Here is a 21,650-nt window from a genome sequence, read left to right as displayed (position 1 = left end):
ATAATTTTGAAATAGCCGAAATAACTATTGAAATCAATTTTTGCATGGAATTAGGCACACTGTTTTTACTTAACCGATGCTAAAATACTTGAGAATACTTTTAAATAGTAAGATATTTTCTAAAATATAGGAATAGCTTAAGTATTTTAACCTTTTTCTTTATGTTTTTTTTTATTTTTTTCACTTTGTGAGTTTGTGTATATAACCCAATAACCCCAAAGATTCATGTTATGATCACAAAACTAAATTGGGTTTCATCATCTTAAAAAAATTCATAAATAAAAACATGAATTGGGTGGTGTATAAGTATAACTAATTATATGACTCATTTGGGCCTTACAAATACGATGGAATAAATGAGATAACAGTACAAATGCAAAATATATGCAGTGCAAATACATACAAATTAATACAAAATACAAGGTTTTGTACTCTATAAATTTATATTTGTACTCCTTCCAAACTGAACCTAATACTTAAATGAAGTGCGAAAGCAAGAAATCATCTATTTAATTAAGTTGCAAGTTTGCTAGGACAGTTTGGATCATCGGCCCCTTTGTCCTCACATTCAGGCCTTTTCTTTTGCTTTTTGGGTGTGTTCATGGATCTTCACCTCCTTATTTATTTGATTATTGATGGAGAGTGATTTGGCCCGACCTCATGATAAGGGGACACGTGGACATGACTCGACATAAGTAACAACTCAGTATAACGAGCTCGTTACAACTCAGCGTAACGAGCTCACTATAACCCTGACAGCTCGCCGCAAATGGCAGCTCGCTATAAGATGGTACTCCGATACCCCGAACTAAGACTCCCAACTAGAGAGCACCCCGAACTAAGACTCTCCCAAGTAGGGAGCACCCCGAGCTAAGGCTCTCCCAAGTAGGAAGCATCCCGAGCTGAAGACACCTCGGGTTAAGCTCGTCAGCCTCCCTAATTAGGATAAGCTCGCTCTTGCCTAAACTTAAGTAGGCTACCTCGGAGACCTACATCGGGAGAAGCACCTCGGCGCATCACCAGTAGCTCGGTGTAAGGTAGCTCGCTGCAGAGCAGCTCGGCGTATCATAGGGGATTTTCTGCCTAACAACCGTACCTGCCAAACCTGGAGACTACACCCACGTCTCTCGCCTGGCGGCGTCGTGCCTGCCAACCCTGGAGGTTGTTTCTTGTCTGGCAGGACCGTACTCTACAACGATCACCTTTGCCCGCCAGCACAGCTCTGACAAATAACGGCCAGCCACTCCAAGCCGTTATTTGACAGCAGATCGCCGTAGCAGGGATTCGAAGGCAGTTACACCTGACATGTTAGAAGACCAGTATATAAGGACCCCGACCCCCAGGGGCGAAGGTATTGCGTGATCATCACTCTAGCTCTTTGATTTATCTACATCTCTCTCTCTCTTTCTCTCACAGCTTTCAGTTCAAGTTACTAACTTAACCATCGGAGTGTTCCCGCCGGGTGAGCCCCTCGGGATCCTTCATCTTCTTCTTCACAGGTGTCTCTCTTCCGTCGCCAGCTAGGAGCTCAGCCACTTCCAGCTAGGAGTGACCAGATCGCACACCATCAATTATGATGATGAACATAACCATTTGCCTTCATTCGATGTGCAAGATCAGTTCTAACATCCTTTGAATATCTCTATATTTATATTTATGTGTTTTATTTCATGGAGAGATATTCCAATGCGAGGCTATAAAGGTTGTTTGAATGGGCCTTTTAAATTAGTTATGCTTCAGCTTTTCGATGTAACTTTCAAGTTTGACTACTCATCGGAGCATGTATTCATGGAATGTTGTATTGGCATAGTTATAAGCTTACCCCACTATAATCGATGTTGTTTTTTTAAATAGTATCCCTCATCAAATCCGTTTTTTCAGACCAAGTTTGATATTTGGTTAAAATGTTTTTTTTTGGAAAAACTTTTCTCAAACCATGTATTGAAAATGGGAAAATGTGTGGTATGAAAAGATGTCTTCTTTTGGTGTTTTCTCCCATTTTTTATTATTATCGTTGTCTAACACCCTATAGAAGTTATTACTCTTTTAAGTGAATAGTACAACATCACATCAACCGCTCTTTTCTTATAGAGATGATAATAGCGAGATTCGAAACCACACCACCGTTGGAACAACTCATCCGTGCACCAATTGGGCTATCCTCAGTTGGTTTTTCTCCTTTTTTTGGGGACTCTATCTAATAAGGGCAACTTTTGGGCCCTAATATCAATAAAAATAATCTTTTTAACATAATTTGTAGAATAGGCTAACTTTTTTTTTAATATCAAATAGGGGCAGAAACAATGTTCATCTTCTTCTTCCTCCAGACTGCCGAACAAATTTCCCCACCTCCAATCTCTTTCTCATTCTCTTTTCCTTCTTCTTCTTCTTCTTCTTCTTCTTCTTCTCTACATCTAAGTTGTTCCAAACTCAAAGTAGAACTGCTATGAGTTATTCTTCTAAAGCAATTAAAAGAATACATGGAACACCGTACCAAGTACACAAATCGGCGGTTTGGTTCCAACTACTAAGTCTGTTAGAGGCATTTGAAGCAGTTTTGAACACCATTAAAGCATGGAAATCGGGATTGGAAGAGGTCTATGAGTATGCTAAGTGGATAAGCGAAATATACATAATGAAATGCAAAAATGCAAGAGTGGGCTTCACCATTTTTGCTTGCAGCAAGCTAGCAACTATAAGGGTGAATAAAAAAGTAGAGATTTGTAATCAATATTTATTAACCTTGGGGGAGATTTGTTCGGTGGTTTGAAGGAGGAAGGAGGTGAATAGTGTTTCTACCCCTATTTGATATTTTAAAAAAAAAGTTAGCCTATTTTAATAATTATGTTAAAAAGATTATTTTTATTGATATTAGGGCCCAAAAGTTGCCCTTATCAACTACAATCCCTTTTTTTTACTATTGTTAGCACAAAGGAAAATTTCTTAAACTACCCCTACTATTTAGCTAATGGGTTTCTAGCAGATAAGGGCAACTTTTTACCCTAAATATGAATAAAAGATCATATTTTTATAAAATAACCAAAATAAGGTAACTTTTTTTGAAAAATATCAAGGAAGGGCAATGACACTGTTCGACGTCCTTTTTCCACTCTCAGCCTTACCCTCCCCGCCTATCTTCTTTCTTCCTCCTCTTCTTCTTATTCTTCTACGCGAGCTTGTGTGTTTGAAAGATTCAGAGATAGAGAGAGATGGGGAATTGCTAGGCTATAGATGCAACAACATTGGTTATACAACATCCTGGTGGGAGAGTAGAGAGATTGTATTGGTCAGTGACCGCTAGTGAGGTCATGAGAACGAACCTAGGTCACTACGTCACTCTCATAGTCACACTGTGTCTCCCAAAGAAGGAGGAGAAGAGTGACGATGCCATCCATATTACGCGTGTTAAAGTACTCCGCCCTACTAATACTCTTGTTCTTGGTCAAGCCTATAGACTCATCACCTCTGAAGAGGTTATGAAAGGGCTCTGGGCTAAAAGGTATGCAAACATGAAAAAGAGCCAGACGGAATCCGTCCAAAGGCAACCAAGAACGACAAACTCAAACTTGCACGGTTTAGGATCTGAAATAAGAGAAAGGAAGAGCGATTTACAGAATATTAGTCAGACAGCTAGACATGAAAGACACCGACCAAGAACAGGGACAGCATTTACGCCATCCACATCTACTTCTGCAAGTGCAAAGTCAAGACCATGGAGGCCCTCCTTACAGAGCATAACCGAAGCCAGTAGCTGATGATGCTTCTACAAATTTTCAATCCATTATAATAGTCAGAACAACCAAAAAATACAAAGGTAGAGGAAGACGATGAACAATGTCATTGCCTTTCCTTTATATTTTTCAAAAAAAAAATACCTTATTTTGGTTATTTTATAAAAATATTATCTTTTATTGATATTCAAGCCAAAAAGTTGCGTTTATTTAGAAACCCTTAGCTAATTGACAAACTATACTCTTATTGTTTAATTATTGTCGTAGAGTATTCCTAAGTTTTTTTTTTGACAATTGGCTAACTCTACTCCTATTGTCAACGTTTACTGATGTTTTGTCAAAATCCGCACACGTGACATCAGTGACATTTAAATTTTTTTTAAAATCCAATATTACCCTTGTCTCCTTCCTCTCACCCCGCAGCCCCTACCTCCTCCAACCTCTCTCTCTCTCTTCCCACCATCTTTCTCTTTCTTCCTGTTCTTCTTCTTCTTCAAATTTGACATTGTTATTTCAAGTTGGATGTCTTGAGACTAAGACGAGAGGGAGAGGGAAGCGGAAGGGATTGTTTTAGAGAAAACAAATGGAGAGAGGAGGAAAGAATTGGTTGCCTTTGTCATGTTACTCTTTGCCCCCCTCTCTCTCTCCTTCCCATTCGTTTTGAACCATTTAAACCCAACCACATCTCCTTTCTTACAACCCCAACAAGCTCATGCCTACATTCTTACCGGGTCAGTAGTCTGAACGGGATTTGACCTGCTTTCCCCAAGCTTGGTACATTTTATCTTTGAGGTGAAGGCCACTATTGGAGATACTCGCCTTGGAGAGGAGTACTTTTTGATAACCAAATGGTGAACCATTTCGTTCAAGAGTTCAAGAGGAAGCACAGCATCAGTGGAAACCCCAAAGCTCTGAGGAGGCTGAGGACATCATGTGAGAGGGTCCTTCTATAGTGGAAACCCCAACGCTTTAACCGTTCTCAAAATCCTCACTGCTCTCGTTTCCTACGCCAGTACGCCACTTCCATTACCTCATTGTGCTTATTCCTCTGATGCTTAAGGTGATGGTGAGGGAGGGTTTATTGATCAAGAAAACCAGAGAGCTTGGCCGGGAGGTTGGTTTGATGAAAAAACAAGAGGAGGCCGGAAATGGATCTATTGTTGCTCAACCGTCTTCTTATTTCTCAAGGAGTTAGATTCCGGTGGCAGAAGGGGAGGACACCTAGATGAGTGGATCGAATCGGTTTTGAGAGAAGGCAGGTGGGACGAGTTGGACGTCGAGGAAATTGTATAGGTATCAGCATCCGGTATTTTCGAAGGAGACGTACTGCTAGACGGCCAAGCAGTTTCGTCTTGCTTCACCGCCTCATCCTGCTCTCCGACAAGAACCTGCTTCAGCTCATCTTGCTCTCCAACGAAGACGAGTGAAAAGACCTCGAGCAAAAAGAGGGCTGTCTGTGAATGGAGGGAGTCTCGGTTGGAACCACCATCACCTCCGCCTACGCAAAGACAAGGCTACAGTGAATACGGTTCGGCTTTGTCGTCCATTCGGTTGTCATCTGCCTTTCTGAGCTAGGAATCCAAAAAAGGCAAGCTACATTCACCCTACGTGAAGATGGAGCCACCGAGTCCACCTGACTCCGCCCTACGTTCGCCTTGCTTTGCCGTCCACTAAATCTCCGGAGTCCACCCTGCGTGAAGATGATTCTCAATTGTCGCTGAACCCTACAAGGGGGTTTAGAGAGAAACCATCGTTTGTATCGCCTCTCTACAGGGGAATCATCGCCGCTCAGCAAGCTGTGTTCCTCTACCTGTTGCAAGGACCGAGTGGGTCTCTAGGTATCCAGTTCAGCACGTGAGTTGTGACGTTTGAGGAAAGATGGATGATTGATATTTCATTATTTTCGTTACAATTTAAAAACGATGATAATTATCAGAAATAGTAGGATACTGTAAGATAATAATTAAATAATAAGGGTAGAGTTACAGTGAGGATAATTTAAGAAAATTTCCATTATGGTGATGGGATGAGAAAAAGTGCCAATGTGGCAATAATAGTTCAAAAAAAAAAAAAAAACATTAGAAAACAAAACAGTATGCCAATTCAGCACTATTTTTTCAAAGAACATTTATTTGAAAAAAACATTGATTCCAAACATTGCCATATCACTTGTGACATTCTGAATTTGTCTTGAGACCTTGGGTCAGTTTCTCTTTTGTCATATCCGTCACGGTGAGAGTGTTAGAATGTTGTAAACTTCCTGAGGAGGCTTGGTTTTGCCATAAAAGTCCCTTATTTTTCTTATCAAGATGTGTGTCTTAGTAACAGTTCGTGGATAGGAGATTCAAGCTTTAGGCATGATTCCTTTTGGTCGCTCTTATAATTTTCTGATGTCAGTTTTTTTTCCCACCGGATCCCCTCTGTTGTGGGGTGGTAATGATGTGTGGCCATGGTGATCCACGCCTATGTCTACACCAATTTGCACTTTTATTGCCACGAGGGATTCATTCAGCTGGCTTTTACTGCATGAAAAAGGCCTATAATGAGATGTAGCAACAACTAGGCCAATTATATGGACCCTTTATCTTGACCTAAGCGTGAAGACTTTTGAATAACGCAAGGCTGTGTTTTAATGAATTAATTTTATGAAAATTTTTAAATAACTTCCCTTCTACTTCATGTTTCTCTTATTTTCTGATAAACCAAACACAGCCTAAATAAACCATTTTTACAAATCTATCAGCCAAGCTTGGAAAGAGAAAAGGGGAGAAGGGAAAGGCTGCAAGAATAATATAGTGGTCATTGATAAGTGCATGTGCACCATGGATTTAATGATGCATCGGCCACCCATGAAAATTTACTTTGCCGCCAAGGCAATCACCCTTCAAACAGGTAATAAAGAAAAAAAAGGAACAATTAGACTTGTTTGAGCCTTTGATCACATAAGTAAATATGTATGTATGTATGTATGTATGTATGTATGTATGTATGTATGTATGTATAAATAACTTACTGAAAAAGTTATTAAGTGTTAACCACCTTATTGCAGGTGCCATCTATTATAAGAATATAAGGAATAAATCCAAGCAACAACCCTAATGGGAGAAAACCCTTTTTTTCATATAAGCAAGCTAGCTATAGAGTCCAGAACAAAATCATCAGGTTTTCATTGTATAAATCTCAAAAAGGTTGACTTTTCCCCCTTTCCCTTAACTCACATAGGACATAGCTAACCAAATAATGAATTCAACAGGAAAACAAACATTTTGCATCATGAGTTTTGCAATTTTGTATTACCTGATGAGGATTGAGGATTAGTTCTAGCAATTCTTACCAAAATGTTATAAGGTTACAATCACTATAGAAATAAAACAACACTCAAACTAATCATACAATTGACAAATTTATACCTTCAACATTTATTTTATACATATGTATAGCATAGACATGGGAATTGATCAATAATGAAACTGCCTACTTAAGGGCAATATTATATGAAATTTAGGATCAGTTTGGAAAGAGTATAAATACAAATATGTACTGTTTTAAAAATATCATATATATATATATAAAAGGTTTTATATTATATATATTTGTATTGTACTCTTTCCAAATGGAACCCTAAGAGGTAAATCAAGTACAATATAATACTATTATGAAGGATTGATAAAACTGTCTTTAACAAATCAGGAATTCAGGATACGTTCAAATTGCATAATCCCACTTTGTACAAGGTAACTTGATATATAGATAAGTAGATGGATTGGAGTTTATTTCCTTTATTCGAAAGAGCCCTTGACCACTACATAAAATCAGGTTGAGTATGAGCCTGAAAAAATATTTTAAGTCTCAATATAATCAGTGGGGTGCTCATTCAAGGAGAAAAAAAAAATTCAATGGATTGATATAGGTAGGTGGAGGTAAAAGGGGCTTTTAATTGGTTCAAACCCGTTTAATTGCAGGCTTTAAATGATGAGTTCTCAGCAGAGAAGAATTCATGAAAAGATTAGACTTTGGAGAGGGTGAGTAAAGCAACCTTGCTTAAAGATATGGCTGTACACCAGCTTGCTTAAAGTGGATGGAGCGTATCGGCCTGATTTTTTACCGTATATATATATTAAATCTATTCAAAAGGGTCGGTATCCCAAAGCCCTAGCAATAGCTCACTGATTTTCGGTCCTTGATTAAGATTACTCTGTGATAATAATATTGTATCAACAGTTCATTGCGAAATTCGGTCCTTGATTAAGATTACTCTGTGATAATAATATTGTATCAACAGTTCATTGCGAAATTTCGATCCTTGATTAAGATTGCTCCGTGCTTCAGCAAGGAATAGAAGACAGTAATGGCGCCATTTGGCAAGTATTTTTAGAAGAATCTTTTAATAATTTTACTGGCCAAAAAAACATAAGCTTTTGGGGGATTGTCTTTAAAGACAAAGACTATTTGGTAAAAGGCTCGGTTTATCAAGCTTTTGAAAACATGTTTGGAGGCTATCTATCACAATGATCATGAAATTTGGCATATTTGGTCTTTTTCGGGTCTTTCCGCACACACGTCTTCTTATCTTTCCAGCTTTTGGTTATCAGATACAAAAGGACCGATTTTCAGTCTTTCAAGCTTATTGCAGCTCAGAAAAGTGCAAAGAAAGACTAGAGGTGGATTCAAGTCGAGCCGAGCCAAGCTAAATACTTGGATATTTGAGCTTGTCTCACAAGAATAATATCAGGCTCGACTCGAGCTAGAGACTTGAGCTTGAGCTTGAGCTCGGCTTGGTTCATAGCTTGTAAGTTCGAGCTTGGCTCGGTTCAAGTTCAACTATAAGCCAAGTTTTTTTGAAAAATAAAAATTATATGTATAAAATTATTATTTTTATTTTTAGACAAAAAATAAGAATTATAAAAATTATTTACTATTATACATAAAAAATAAAAATTTTATTATATATATATGTATGTATATATATAATAAAAATTATTTATTTAATACTAAGCTCGCGAGATAAGTTTCACTAGGCTTGAACTTGACTCGATTAGCAAACAAGCTTATATATCGATTTCAAATTCAACTCAAAACTCGATTTAAACCGAACCAAACCAAACTTTTCACGAACCAAACTCGAATAGCTCATTAAAGACTCAACTCGTGGCCATCCATAATAAAGACTTACCAAATATCACCTTTCTAAATAATCCCATTTCAAATTAGCGATGGCCGCAATTAAGCATCGAGGAAGAAGAAAATATAGACTTTTCATAAATTTTGCCTGGCAATTACGCTTTACTATAACTGACTGAGGCAGCAGTTTGATAATCGACATTTGCAGCTGTAAGTGTATCCATGGATACTTTCTTATCCATTCACGGTGAGCACCATGTTTGGATGGTGATGGGGAAGCTTCAGCAGCAGATCTGTGGTCTGTTTGGATCACCATGATAATTGACAGTTACTTCACCATTATAATTGGGAGCAGACCGCAGTGACAGAAGTGAGTTCCTTTTTTGTTGGATAATAACAACCTTCCAATTTTTGAGTTGCCATCTTCTCCCAAGCAAAACTGTTTCTCACCTAATCTGCTTCATGGGCCGGCCTTCCGACCCAATTGTACACTATTTTGGGTATGGACTTTAGGCCGGGTCCATTCAAATTTGGCAAAAACCAAGTTCGGGCCCAGCTCATAAACAGGTCTAATCTCACCTAATAAGCTAATAGTAGAACTCATCATAAGACTAGGACCCACTATCTATGCATGAGATGTACAGATATGAATTGGTTTTTTGTCTAACAGCTTTGATTAATCAAAAGCCTTCATAAATTTTCATGAATACCATACGATTGACTATCACTTTTATCCCCTAAAATTACAATCAGATTCACCCATTCAAGCTCAACTTTACACTATCTTGGTCTCAGGCCCATTAGAATTTTGGCAGAAGCCGAAACCGAGCCCGGTCCAGGGACAGGGACAGGTCAGACAAGAATTAGAATCAGATTTCATAGGATATAAGGGTTAAAGAGAAATAAGGTTTGAGAGGCCCATTACCATTGATTGATCAACTCATGGCCCAACTCCTGAGTCTCTGACTGCCTGCGCCTGGGTGTTTTATATTATTATATACAAACAAAAGCAGAGTAGGCGTAGCGCTCGGCGATCATCCAATTCTCCATCGATCACGAATGGAGTCATGAACGCGTTTTTGCGGTGACAGCTTTCAAAATTTCAATAAAATGATGGAAGACGACAGAACTCCAAAAGTCGGCTACGTATAATATTAATAGCGGAGGAGGGAGTCCGGATCTGCTCCCCACGGAGAGGTTCCACAGCACGTCTCAGCCGCATATTAGGAATATCTCCCGTCCTTCTATGCTGTTATTCATGGGATTTGCCGTAAGTCGATGTGTGGAGCAAATTCCTATTCAGAGGCAACCCAACCTCGCGAGAGACTAGGTCTGCTCCTCACAGAAGACGCCTTACACCGACCTCACACGAACATTCTAACCGCGCCTCACCCCGCGATTAGAATTTAGAAAGTGGAGGTATGTCGTCCTGGTTGGCCCGCCAGGCATTTTTGTCGGTGATGACTGATGACAGAACTCGGAACTTCTTCACCTTTTAGATAAAACACCGACACTTCAGAACCACATCAATTTCCTGTTTCACTGTTCAAAATCAGTTTGATGGATCAGACCTCTGCCACCGTTGATCATTAGATTAACGATTCACAATGTCATACACATACGGTCATTCTTCTTTTAGTTTTTATTAGTCAGCGATTCTGCAGTCCCTGACACGTGGCAAGTCATTTTTCCAACGACTGTGATCTTGACCGTCGATCAACCTTAGCAGAAAATTTGAAAAAATAATAATCAATTATAACAGCTGGAGAAACCTACAAGCTGTCAAGCCACTCACCCCTCCCTCCCTCCCTCGTCAAAGAAAAGAGAAGGAAACGGGGGTTAACACGTCGAAGTCCACAGCTACTGACCAGAGAGTAAAAGATTAAAATGAAAGAAGGGTAGTTTTGTGATTTCCTCTGCAACGACTTGTGAAAGGAAAGCAACACGGGAACAGTTCAGATCTGCTCCCATCAAACGCTCCCAAATCTGCCCCAACGGGTCATTACCGCCGTACATCGGAAACATCTCCGACGAATGAGAAGGGAGATGTTCCCGATGTGCGGCTGTAGTGGAATGTTGGGACAAGGGTTGAGAGCGTCTTATTGGTAGCACCGTAGCAGATACCGACCCGCCCGGTAACGAGATTCCCACATGGACCCAACCAATGACTCTCGACCAAACTTCGTTGCATCCAGTTCTTTTGCCTCTCTCATTTATTAGTAGAACTGAAATTATTAAGACGCAGAGAGAGAGAAAGAGAGAGGTATAACAACACATCGGTCGATCGCTTCCTTCAGAGTTCAGACTAACTAATACGTAAATTTTATTTAATAAAGGATTAATTCCCTCTTTCTCTCTCTCTCTCTCTCTACCAAATTTGTTTTATCAGTGCATCTCTGATTCACCTACATTTCTAAGCTTCAGTACCACTAAGCATTGTAAGCGAATTAGGGTTTCCATTGTTTTCTGTCGAGCGAAAACCAGATTTCCTGCTCGGGTTTCGATAGATCTGGTTTGCCGACGCACTAATTTCTAGTTTCCTGGAAATGCTAGTGGATTTACAGCTCTTCTCACCGTGAGTTCTTTTTTGCTAGGTCGGTATTCTTCTACAAGTATGTCGATCACTTCACCTGTAACACCTGGTCAGGTATGCTACGTCTTGGATGAACGATGATTTTGATTTACTGTGTTCTCAGATCTTTAGCTGTTGAACATGTTTTCTGAGTAATTTAAGTTATGATCCACTGCTAGAACTAGCTGCAACTCGTCAATTTAGTTGTAAAGTTGCTGGAGTATAAAGGGTGTTTGTTGGATTTGATCTTTAAATCCGGACTATAGGCAATTGGGCTGATGAAAAGACAATTCTTCGTATTTAGTTAGTGTTTCCTCTTCGTATCCAGTCAAGATGAAAGTTCTTCGTGTAGTCTGCCCATGGAGTACAATTTTTATCTTATTTCAGTTTTAGTTTATTGTTTATTTCCCATTACCTCTCTTGAATCGTATTTATGTGTACTCACTGCTCAAAAATTTTGAGGCAGGTAACTAAAAGTCCAATTCTAATTTACACCGTTCTCGGCGTCCGAGGTTTATCTGAAGAAAAATAATTATTCCAAACTCTCTACTTGTGCTATCCACGCCCTTTCATTGACTGCATTTAACAATTGAAATCAATAACCTGCTTTCTATAATAACAGGATAACAGCTGGTTGTCTGTATGTTTTAAGGCATGATACAAGTACCAAAAAAAATCCTAACACTATTATACATTTTTATAGAGTTGTGGTCAGATATATCATACTTTACCTTAGTATCTAATAGAGTTTTTTAAATTAGATTAGTGCTTTGTACTGACCAAAGTCTGTTGTTCAAGACCCTCCTTGGGAAAAGCAAAGTCATATGCAACTATAGCACATGTTCTTTTGTGTGTGTTTTTTTCAACATTGCATTTTTGTCATTCCTTCATATTCTATCATATGAATCATCATCATCATTATCCAAGCCTTATCCCAACTATATGGGGTTGGCTACATCATCATCATCCAAGCCTTTTCCCAATATTTCAGTGCTTAAATCATTTCTTACTACCTCTTCTTGCAACAGGTCACTTCTTCTTGTAGGTTATGTTGTCTGTTGATGGTCTTCTATGCACATGACCAAACCACCTTAGTCTACTTTCTCTTATTTTATCACCTATTGGAGCTACTTCTGGGTTCCTTCTTTTATTAATTTTTTTGGGTAGACTTGTAGGTTCCTTTGAATGACTTCATTTCTGGTCCTATCCTTTCTAGTTCTTTCACTCATCCATCTCAGCATACATGTTTCTGCCACACTCATTTTTTTGAAAATGTGAGAGAAATATTTCTAATTTGATTAGACCAGATATATCTGCTCCTGTGTCATGAAATATTATTAAGGCTTCATTTGGGAAGAACTCAAATGCTGGATTGATACATATATGCACTCTAGTTCAGTTTTGCAGGTATTTGGTAAGAATACATTTGTACTGAAAATGACAGCAATCACGAATTCCAAGACATGGTTGCATCCAAAAAATAGATGCACACTTTGCACTCAAAGTTGACCAATGTAAAAAAGGTGGATTCCAGTCCTGGAATTCATGTTTGTATCCACCACAACCAAAACCATTTGGTATGAATACAAAATTTGTCAATGCAAAGCTAAACCAACTTTGCATTTTCATGAACCGTGCATATTTGTATTTGCACCCTTCCCAAAAGGAGCCTAAGATGCACTCATGCACCTTCTTGCCTAAAGTGCAAACCCAAGATGTAATTGCAACACACAAGTGGACCATATATCTGTTAATATGGGATTAATGACCATAAGTTGATTAGCTAAAGTTATATATCTTTGGTGTGGTCTTTAGTTATTTGCTATTGTTCATAGATCAAAGGTTCATTTATTAAGAATGCCTAATGTCTGTAGGAGTCCAGACCTGGATAGATGCACCATGAGACTTGATGTTCTATTTATTATCAATCTTTTTTTTTTTCATTTGTTATTATCCAATCTATACCTAACGGGGTTCAATTGAATATTGATTTCAGGTGTCATTTTTACTTGGAATCATCCCTATCATTGTGGCATGGATTTACTCTGAGTTTCTGGAATACAAGAAAACTTCAATTTCTTCAAAAGTGTGAGTTGATTTTTTTAATCCGGTGCTTACATTGTTGCTTCTGATAATGTTGATATAGATTTTATTTTTTTCTTTGCTTTTTTTAGACTAAAATAAAAGAAACTTATTGTGTGTTTTTTGGTACATCAAAAGTAAATATCTTTTATTAAGTTGGCTAGTCCCCTGAATAACACTGGATGCTAATTACAGGGTTGGCTTCTCAATTACATATTGGAAACCTCAAATGCACCTTGTTTAGCCAAGGGAACCTCAAGATAACCTTGGGATCTATGAGAACAAAATGTTCAATTTATGCTGAGGTGTTAATCTTTCCCAAAGCTCTTGCAAATCTTGATGCACCCCCCCCCCCCCCAGAAGATACCTTCTGCCCCATAGTGTTGCTACAGTAGCTCTAAAAGTGTCACAAATAACAGAAAACCCAGTTTTTTTCCAAATTAGGACCCTGGGATGCTGCCCCTGTGTGAAGTTGTAATTGTAGTCCTTGTTTTGCCTACATTAGAGGCCTTCTAACGATGATACCCCCTCTCACCAAAGAAAAAGCAAAAGAGCATAGCCTTAGAAACCAAGTTGCTAAATGGTCATAATATAATACATTAAATATTATCTTGTTATTCTATCTAATTTTACATGCTAATTTATGTACTAACAATTTGCTCTCATGAAAGTTCATGTACTTGTATGTTGCATACACACATTTATTTATGTCATACTGCTCATATATAGTGTTTTTCTTGGGCATGGTTTTAGAAACTAACTTGTGTCAGTAGTTCCCATAGACACTATAATAATAACAAATATATATATATATATATATATATATACATGTGTTTTGACCTAGTCAGAACACCCTAATGGTGTACATTGTAACCAAAACAATGTTGAGATTTAAGGTCCAGATTATCACACATCTGTTCTCCTAGATATTTTGTTTTTACAATTTTGGAATTTGGGGTCTAGCAGATTCTAAAGTGTGTACTCTGTTGAATTTATTTATTTATTGCTTTGTAGAGGCAGGCATTCCGACATCAATTTGGTTGAGTTGGGCAAGGAAACTGTTAAGGAAGATGATAAAACTGCATTAATAGAAAGTGGGAATCTCCAATCAGCTTCTCCTAAAGCTCGAAGTTCATCTGTTACATCTCACCTTGCTAGGTTTGCAGAAGAAAGCAAATGTCTTCTTAAATTTTTATTTGATTTTTGACACCATAAGTTAAAGATGCCTTGCCATTGTGAATTTTTTTTTCAGATTCTTTCTGATGGACGAATCATTCTTGACTGAAAATCGATTATTATTGAGAGCCATGTGCGTGAAACCCCTTCAAAGAGTTTGGTTATAATTTATATGTATAAAAAATTTATCATCAGCTGATTTAGTATTTTTGGCTTTCAGATCTGAATTTGGTCTCATCGTGTTCTACTTTTACATATGCGATCGTACAAATGTCTTTGGAGAATCAAAAAAGGTGCTGCTTTCTTCCTTTGCCGGCCCTTGTAATGTTGCCAATTTATGTATCTATTTAACCACATTTTGGCAATCAAAGAGCATGTTTAAAACAGTTTCTTGTTGAACATCTTAATGAGAGGGATAATAAGAATGGTCGTGTCTCATTACTTGCCAAAACTACATCACTTCTTGCATGGGGACATATTCCAGTGTCAAGCAATCAAACCCCACTTAACTCATAAACGAAATTCCATCGGAGAATCTGTTTTTTTCTGGCTAGATCAAATACTGTGAGGTTTAATTCATCAAAGAAGTAGAATTTCTCTTATGCTTGAATAGAGATTTAATTAACAAAATCATATTGGTTTTAATTATTTTTTTGGTGGAATTTATGGTCTTCCATGAAAAAATAATAAATTCAAACTCTTTGTATTTTGCATCCATCTCAAAGAACTATGGAGATGATTGAGTTTCCTATAGATAAAGAATTAAGCTTATGGATAAATGACTTAGAAACAAGAGGTTTTAAAATAAGTAGAACAAACAGAATATATGATATGTAAATTTACTAATAATAGGAGTACAAATCAGGGTGCACATAGGATTGGAGACCAAGAGACACAATGTGACATTTTCCAGTACATTGGTTCAAGAATTCATAACAAGGGAGAAACTGAGGAGGATGTCGCCCATAGGATTAGAGTAGGAAGGGCAAAATAAAAGGGTGCATCCAGAGTTTTAGGCGATAGGCAAATACCACTTCGATCAAAAGAAAATTTCTGTAAAGTAGTTGCAAGGCCAGCTATGCTGTATGGAGCAGTGTTGGGAAGTCAAGAAACAACATGTCCAAAAAATGAGTGTGGCAGAAATGCAGTATGCTGAGATGGATGAGTGAAAAAACTATAAAGGATAGGATCAGAAATAAAGTCATTCAAAGGAGCCTAGAAGTAGCTCCAATAGGTGATGAAATGAGAAAAGAGAAAAGTAGACTAAGATGGTTTGGTGACATGCATAGAAGACCATCATTGTCACCCATAAGAAAAAGTGGCTTGTTGCAAGTTGAAGGAGCTAGAAGGGTTAGGGGTAGACCAAAGGACATGGGTATGGTAAGAAATGATTTAAGTGGCAATAATTTAACAAATGTCATTAAACAGAACGGAATGGTTTGGTGACATGCATAGAAGACCATCATTGTCACCCATAAGAAAAAGTGGCTTGTTGCAAGTTGAAGGAGCTAGAAGGGTTAGGGGTAGACCAAAGGACATGGGTATGGTAAGAAATGATTTAAGTGGCAATAATTTAACAAATGTCATTAAACAGAACGGAATGGCAAAACAGACCCCATATAGTTGGGTTAAAGCTTGGATGATGATGATGATAAAGAGATGTCCAATTTACTCTTAAAGTGGGGTATTTGTAGGTATTATCACCTGGTTAAAATAGTTTATAGTGTTATACTTCTTGATGCCCGTTGTTTGAAATTCATATTCTACACCATTTTACTTTTGCCTTTAATGTGTTACACCAATTAAATAAGAATTGCTCATGTTCAGCAGTGATTTGCCCACTAGCAACTTTTCTTGGCATTAACTTATTTTCATTGGTTGATCATCACCTATGTTTGCAGACTTACAATCGGGATCTTTTCCTATTTCTCTACTTCCTTCTCATCATTGTCTCAGCGATGACTTCTTTTAAGATCCACCATGATAAGTCACCATTTTCAGGGAAATCCATACTTTATCTGAACAGGCATCAGACTGAGGAATGGAAAGGATGGATGCAGGTTTGTAATTACACAGCATGTTTCTTATTCTTGGAATTCTCTTTTTTTATGCATGATCATGTGTTTATTTTCTGTTTACACTCTCTCATATAGAAGACAACCCTAAACAGTTGCTAGAAGACATTTTGGAGTGAAATTCAGTGTTTACTAACATTGGGTGATTGATTTGTGCAATTTCTGCACTTTATCATAGACGCGACATTCACTTTCAATGAGATAATTCGGTGTCCCAGATATTTTTTTTGGTAATAAATAAAAAATTATTAAGAGAGAAAAAAGAAATACAACAAGGTTAAAATATATCACCTAAAAAGGTCAAACACCCAAGCCCACCAAGCCTTCTAGCCCTTCTTAGTACAGACAAATAATTCCCCAAACCTGACTTCCAACCAACAGAAACTCACAAACCAAGGCAAGAAGTTACATAGCCCAGCCTTCTCTCCTAAACACTCCAGAGCAACCCCAGACCCTGATACAGTCAAAAGAACAGATCTCCCCTTTGAAACTACTCTTCATTCAGCAGGTATCTCTTTTCCATGTCAAGGAACATTTTTTCAGAAATCCTTCCCTTCCTAGGACATACGCCCCTAAAACCTTACTTGCTTCTTGTACTTGAGTTTCTGCTAATTTTTCAAAATCCACCTTTTGTTCTGCTTCCCTGACTTGATCAAGAGGAACCCCTTCGCCTTCCTTCTCTCCTTTGCTCTCTTCCTCTGTTTTGGTTCAGCATCCCCAAACCCCTTCTCAATTATTATAGCTTCTTCAGATTGAGCATCTATGTTTTCCCCTGATTTTTTTCTTATCCAGACCCTTATTTACTAAATCCAAACCAGAGCTAAATCTTTGGATTATTTTGATGCCTCACCCTCTCCTTCATTCCCCTCCTCTTATCGTATCTCTTATACTTGCTACAGGGGCCAACCCCAATAAGCTTAGTGCATGCCCATACAAGTAGATTGTGTACCAATTCTTGTTCGTAAAGCACTTCCTTTAATCCAATACCAGATTAAGTATCTACAATTTTTTTAATAAGGATGGACAACATTGTCGGTTAATAATGGCATGCTATAAAATGGGCCTTATTCCTACTACTCTTTTTCTTCAGGTATTATTTTTAATGTATCATTACTTCGCTGCGGCGGAAATCTATAATGCAATCCGTATTTTTATTGCTGCATATGTGTGGATGACTGGATTCGGAAATTTCTCTTATTATTATGTCCGGAAAGATTTCAGTCTTACAAGGTTTGCTCAGGTAAATTCACTCCAACTTCGAAATCATCCTTCTACTCGTATCCAATTTGTTTCTGACAATTACCCTTTTTTTCAAGCAGATGATGTGGCGGCTAAATTTCTTTGTAGCATTTTGCTGCATTGTCCTTAACAACAACTATATGCTATACTACATATGCCCCATGCACACCCTTTTCACTCTTATGGTTTATGGTGCTCTTGGTATTCTAAACAAATACAATGAAATTGGATCAGTCATAGCACTAAAAATTGCTGCCTGCTTCATGGTGGTCATTCTGGTCTGGGAAGTCCCTGGTGTATTTGATGTGGTTTGGAGCCCATTTACCTTCTTTCTTGGTTAGTAACATGCCAAATCTCATTTCCATTATCTTCGCTTGGATAATTGCTGAAGCCATACAAATTTGCAGGTTACAGTGACCCAAATCCGTCAAAACCAAAGTACCCTCTCTTGCATGAGTGGCATTTCCGCTCAGGCCTTGATCGCTACATATGGATCATTGGGATGATCTATGCTTACTATCACCCAACTGTAAGTTCAATCATGCATCTTTTTTTATTTTCCAGGTATTAATAATATCTTGTTTATCACTGATAAAAAAATAATATCTTGTTTATCCTCTTATGGATTCTTCCTTGTGTCATGACTAATGTATTTGCATTTTGTCAATTTAGGTGGAGAGATGGATGGAGAAACTGGAGGAAACAGAAACAAGGCGCAGAATATCTATCAAAATAGCTGTTGCAACTGTTTGTTCAGTGGTAGGCTGCAAAATCTTGTGATCTCTGTCCAATGTGATGGTTAACTTTGGTGTTTAAGTTTTCATTTCTGATTTATAACTTTTTTATAAAATTTCAGATGGGATATCTGTGGTTCGAATATATATATAAACTGGACAAGGTTGCATACAACAAGTATCACCCTTATACATCATGGATTCCCATAACGTATGCATTTTCTTTCCTAGAACCTATCAAGAATTTGAATTATTCACATATACTATTGCTTATTAATGTACTTTTCTATTTTTTGTTGATCAGAGTCTACATTTGTTTGCGCAATGTTACTCAGCAGTTCCGTAGCTACTCTTTGACCCTTTTTGCGTAAGTGGCTTTTTACTTTTTGCAACCATTCAAGCCTGTTTTTCTATTTATCTTCTTGAGTAATGCATTCATTTCAGATACTGCAAAAAGCTTTCAACTCTTGCAGTTTGTTGTTTTTGGCTCCCTTTTTCCCTTTCTTTTGTTTTCATTTTCTTTCTAAGAAATATATGAGATGTGTTTGTATTTTGTAATCCAATAGATGGCTTGGGAAGATTACACTGGAGACCTACATCTCACAGATCCACATCTGGTTAAGGTATGTATGAACCCGTAACTTGAGAAACTTGTCAAAGCAGGACTAACAGCGGCAAATTAAATGATGCATTCAAGTTTTTCATACATCACGAAACAAGCTGTGGTGATTTACAGCTTATACTAGAGTAATTGATTGAAATACTTTAAATATCATGGATGTGAATATCAAGGTTCTCTTTTAACTATGAATGCAGCTATAGTTTGTCATTTATTATATTGGTTATGAGGTTTCCATGTTTGAACTCCTAGATCCCCTCCTAGGGGTATCATGGCCAGGCTGGACTAGGCTTTGGGCCTAAGTCATTAAATACATTAGATTTTTTGGTAGAATAATAATATAATATTTTATATTATATGACATAATACATGCATAAAATATGCATAATAATTTATATAAATAAAAAATGTTATATATAATATATGATGCCCATCATTTTATAATATTTATATAATAATATAAAAGTAAACATATAAAACATGTGTTATATAAAAGAAATTTCTCGTTGTGCCCAAGCCTGGCCTGATTCAGGCCCAGGGCCAGGCTGGGCAGGGCTGAAAATGATTTCCCCTCCCTGCCCCCTAAAAATGGAAAAAGAAAGATTAATGCTGCATTGGAAGACCAAGTTTGTAGATAATCTCTTATGAGCTTTCTTTGTAGTCTTCGGAATATTATGTAGTTGTTGGGGCAAGTTGATATTCTCCTTTCCTATTTCTTAAACATGATCTATGTGAACCTGCAGATCAGGCGTGCCAGATGGACAGCCTCGATGGCTGCTATCTCTTATCCCAGACTATCCAATGCTGAACTTCATGCTCACTACTTCAATATATGTTGCAGTATGTTATCATTCACTATTAAGTTAGAGGGAGATAGGAAAAGCAAAACTGGTACCATCTAATTTCTCTGTACATTACTTTTGCAGATTTCACACAGAATCTTTGAGCTTACCAATACATTGAAGTCTTCTTTTGTACCAAGTAAAGACAATAAGAGATTGATGTATAACATGATTGCAGCTGCAGTAATCTCGATCATGTTGTACTCCTTGTCCTTTGTATTTCTGCAAATACCTAAAATACTGGTAAGATTTTATATCATGTCAATTTAAGTGGCCTGAGGCAGGTGCCCCTTGTGCCGAGTTGCATGAAATACTGCCATCTGTTCTTGGCCTGTCTCAATATTCACATTGTGACTAGTTGCCTCCTTGTGAACTACAATGCCTGAAACAGATGGCATATTTTCTTAGATAAAAAAACTCAAACCAAGTTTATATTAGGTCAATGATTGTTCTGACTGGTCTTCTGATACATAGTCTGACTTGTGCTGTTTAAACACATGCAGCATTGAGAAATTGAAGTTGTGTAGATAATCTACAAGCCTGAAGGGCTAAATCACATTGGAGTATGCTTTGGATGCTCAAAGGATATCTTAGTGGCAGAAGCTCTTGCATATTCAACAGAGATTGAATAATCAGGAGGCATGCACTGGCTGATAAAATCACTTGAAGTAAGAAGTTTGAGAGTGGGCCGTTATAGTAGAGGAGGTCTGTGCTGGCTGCTTTTGTATAAGAAAGGTTGGATTCAGCTTCCTCCAATTTGAGGTGCTGTTTTTGCTTAGTATTTCATACCATTTTGTCCATTGTAATGATTTCAATTTCATTATAGCATTTATTACGTAAAAATTTTGAGCAAGTTTGCCACTTCCATCATGGGCCACACACAACATTGGCATGTAACCCATTGAGGCAGCGAATTCTTCAAACAGCATTTCCAAGCGAAATATGGTGATGGAGATTTATATAGTCATTGCGCTATTAGTCTATTGGATGATTACTGTGACGGTGTGACCCCCTCGCTGTATTGTTCGGTCGCTTGGTCCAATTGATCTTTCGTGTTTTCACTTTTCCATAGTGCCATCTTGTATCTCTGGAGTGGAGTCGGGGAAAATATATGATGCCGGAAAAGCTTTGAGCAATCAAAGCACCCTGAGAATTGTGATGAATACCCCCTGATTAGTTATCTTTTTTATGATACCGGTTGATTGGCTGCGGTATAATGGTCCAACCCAGTTTGGGATGTAGTTGAAGTTGAACCCAACTTGTGGTGCCGGGCAACCATTTGTTGGATACGATGGTTCCCTCCATCTCCAGGTGATTCCTGAACATCACCATCAAACAGTCGGAGCAGACTTTTATCATACTAGTAGGATTGTGCTTGCTCCCTAATATGGCGTGCAGATGCCTTGCACTAATAAACCACAATTCCACAAAACAAAAGGCCCTCTACTGGCCGGTGCCA

The 21,650-nt window shown here is 37.9% G+C and overlaps 1 protein-coding gene across 8 annotated transcripts; it reads left to right on the top strand.

Annotated features, from left to right (window-relative positions):
* Positions 1 to 11,061: 11,061 nt before the first annotated feature.
* On the top strand, positions 11,062 to 21,044 carry RWA2 (O-acetyltransferase family protein). Of its 8 annotated transcripts, none has more exons than XR_016083544.1 (17): positions 11,062 to 11,364; positions 11,447 to 11,499; positions 13,421 to 13,512; positions 14,521 to 14,664; positions 14,759 to 14,815; positions 14,903 to 14,975; positions 16,584 to 16,742; positions 17,848 to 17,997; positions 18,077 to 18,332; positions 18,404 to 18,525; positions 18,669 to 18,755; positions 18,853 to 18,941; positions 19,035 to 19,097; positions 19,297 to 19,353; positions 20,093 to 20,240; positions 20,370 to 20,434; positions 20,695 to 21,044. XR_016083544.1 is itself a non-coding variant. In XM_088899839.1 (17 exons), the coding sequence occupies exons 2-17, from the start codon at positions 11,467 to 11,469 to the stop codon at positions 20,698 to 20,700; spliced, it is 1,644 nt and encodes a 547-aa protein (XP_088755965.1). In that variant the 5' UTR covers positions 11,062 to 11,364; positions 11,447 to 11,466; the 3' UTR covers positions 20,701 to 21,044. The 8 variants fall into 8 exon arrangements, 7 of the variants coding, with proteins under 7 accessions (XP_088755965.1, XP_088755967.1, XP_088755963.1 ...); XM_088899839.1 differs by having other exon boundaries at positions 20,093 to 20,189; positions 20,276 to 20,434; XM_088899841.1 differs by having other exon boundaries at positions 11,064 to 11,364; positions 14,527 to 14,664; positions 20,093 to 20,189; positions 20,276 to 20,434.
* Positions 21,045 to 21,650: the final 606 nt, after the last annotated feature.

The sequence above is a fragment of the Nelumbo nucifera genome, chromosome 3 (assembly GCF_055504915.1).
Source record: "Nelumbo nucifera cultivar China Antique chromosome 3, China Antique-T2T, whole genome shotgun sequence".
Classification (NCBI taxonomy): domain Eukaryota; kingdom Viridiplantae; phylum Streptophyta; class Magnoliopsida; order Proteales; family Nelumbonaceae; genus Nelumbo; species Nelumbo nucifera.
The sequence above is the reverse complement of the archived record's forward strand: the minus strand, read 5'-3'. Positions and strand labels throughout refer to the sequence as shown.

What these genes read in the sequence shown, in the direction of transcription:
- RWA2 (XM_088899837.1), top strand. Translation starts at nt 11,467, where the DNA reads ATGTCGATCACTTCACCTGTAACACCTGGTCAG. An exon ending in ACTTCAATTTCTTCAAAAGT is followed by an intron (nt 13,513 to 14,526) that starts GTGAGTTGATTT and finishes TTGTAGAGGCAG; the next exon opens with GCATTCCGACATCAATTTGG. An exon ending in AATGGAAAGGATGGATGCAG is followed by an intron (nt 16,743 to 17,847) that starts GTTTGTAATTAC and finishes CTTTTTCTTCAG; the next exon opens with GTATTATTTTTAATGTATCA.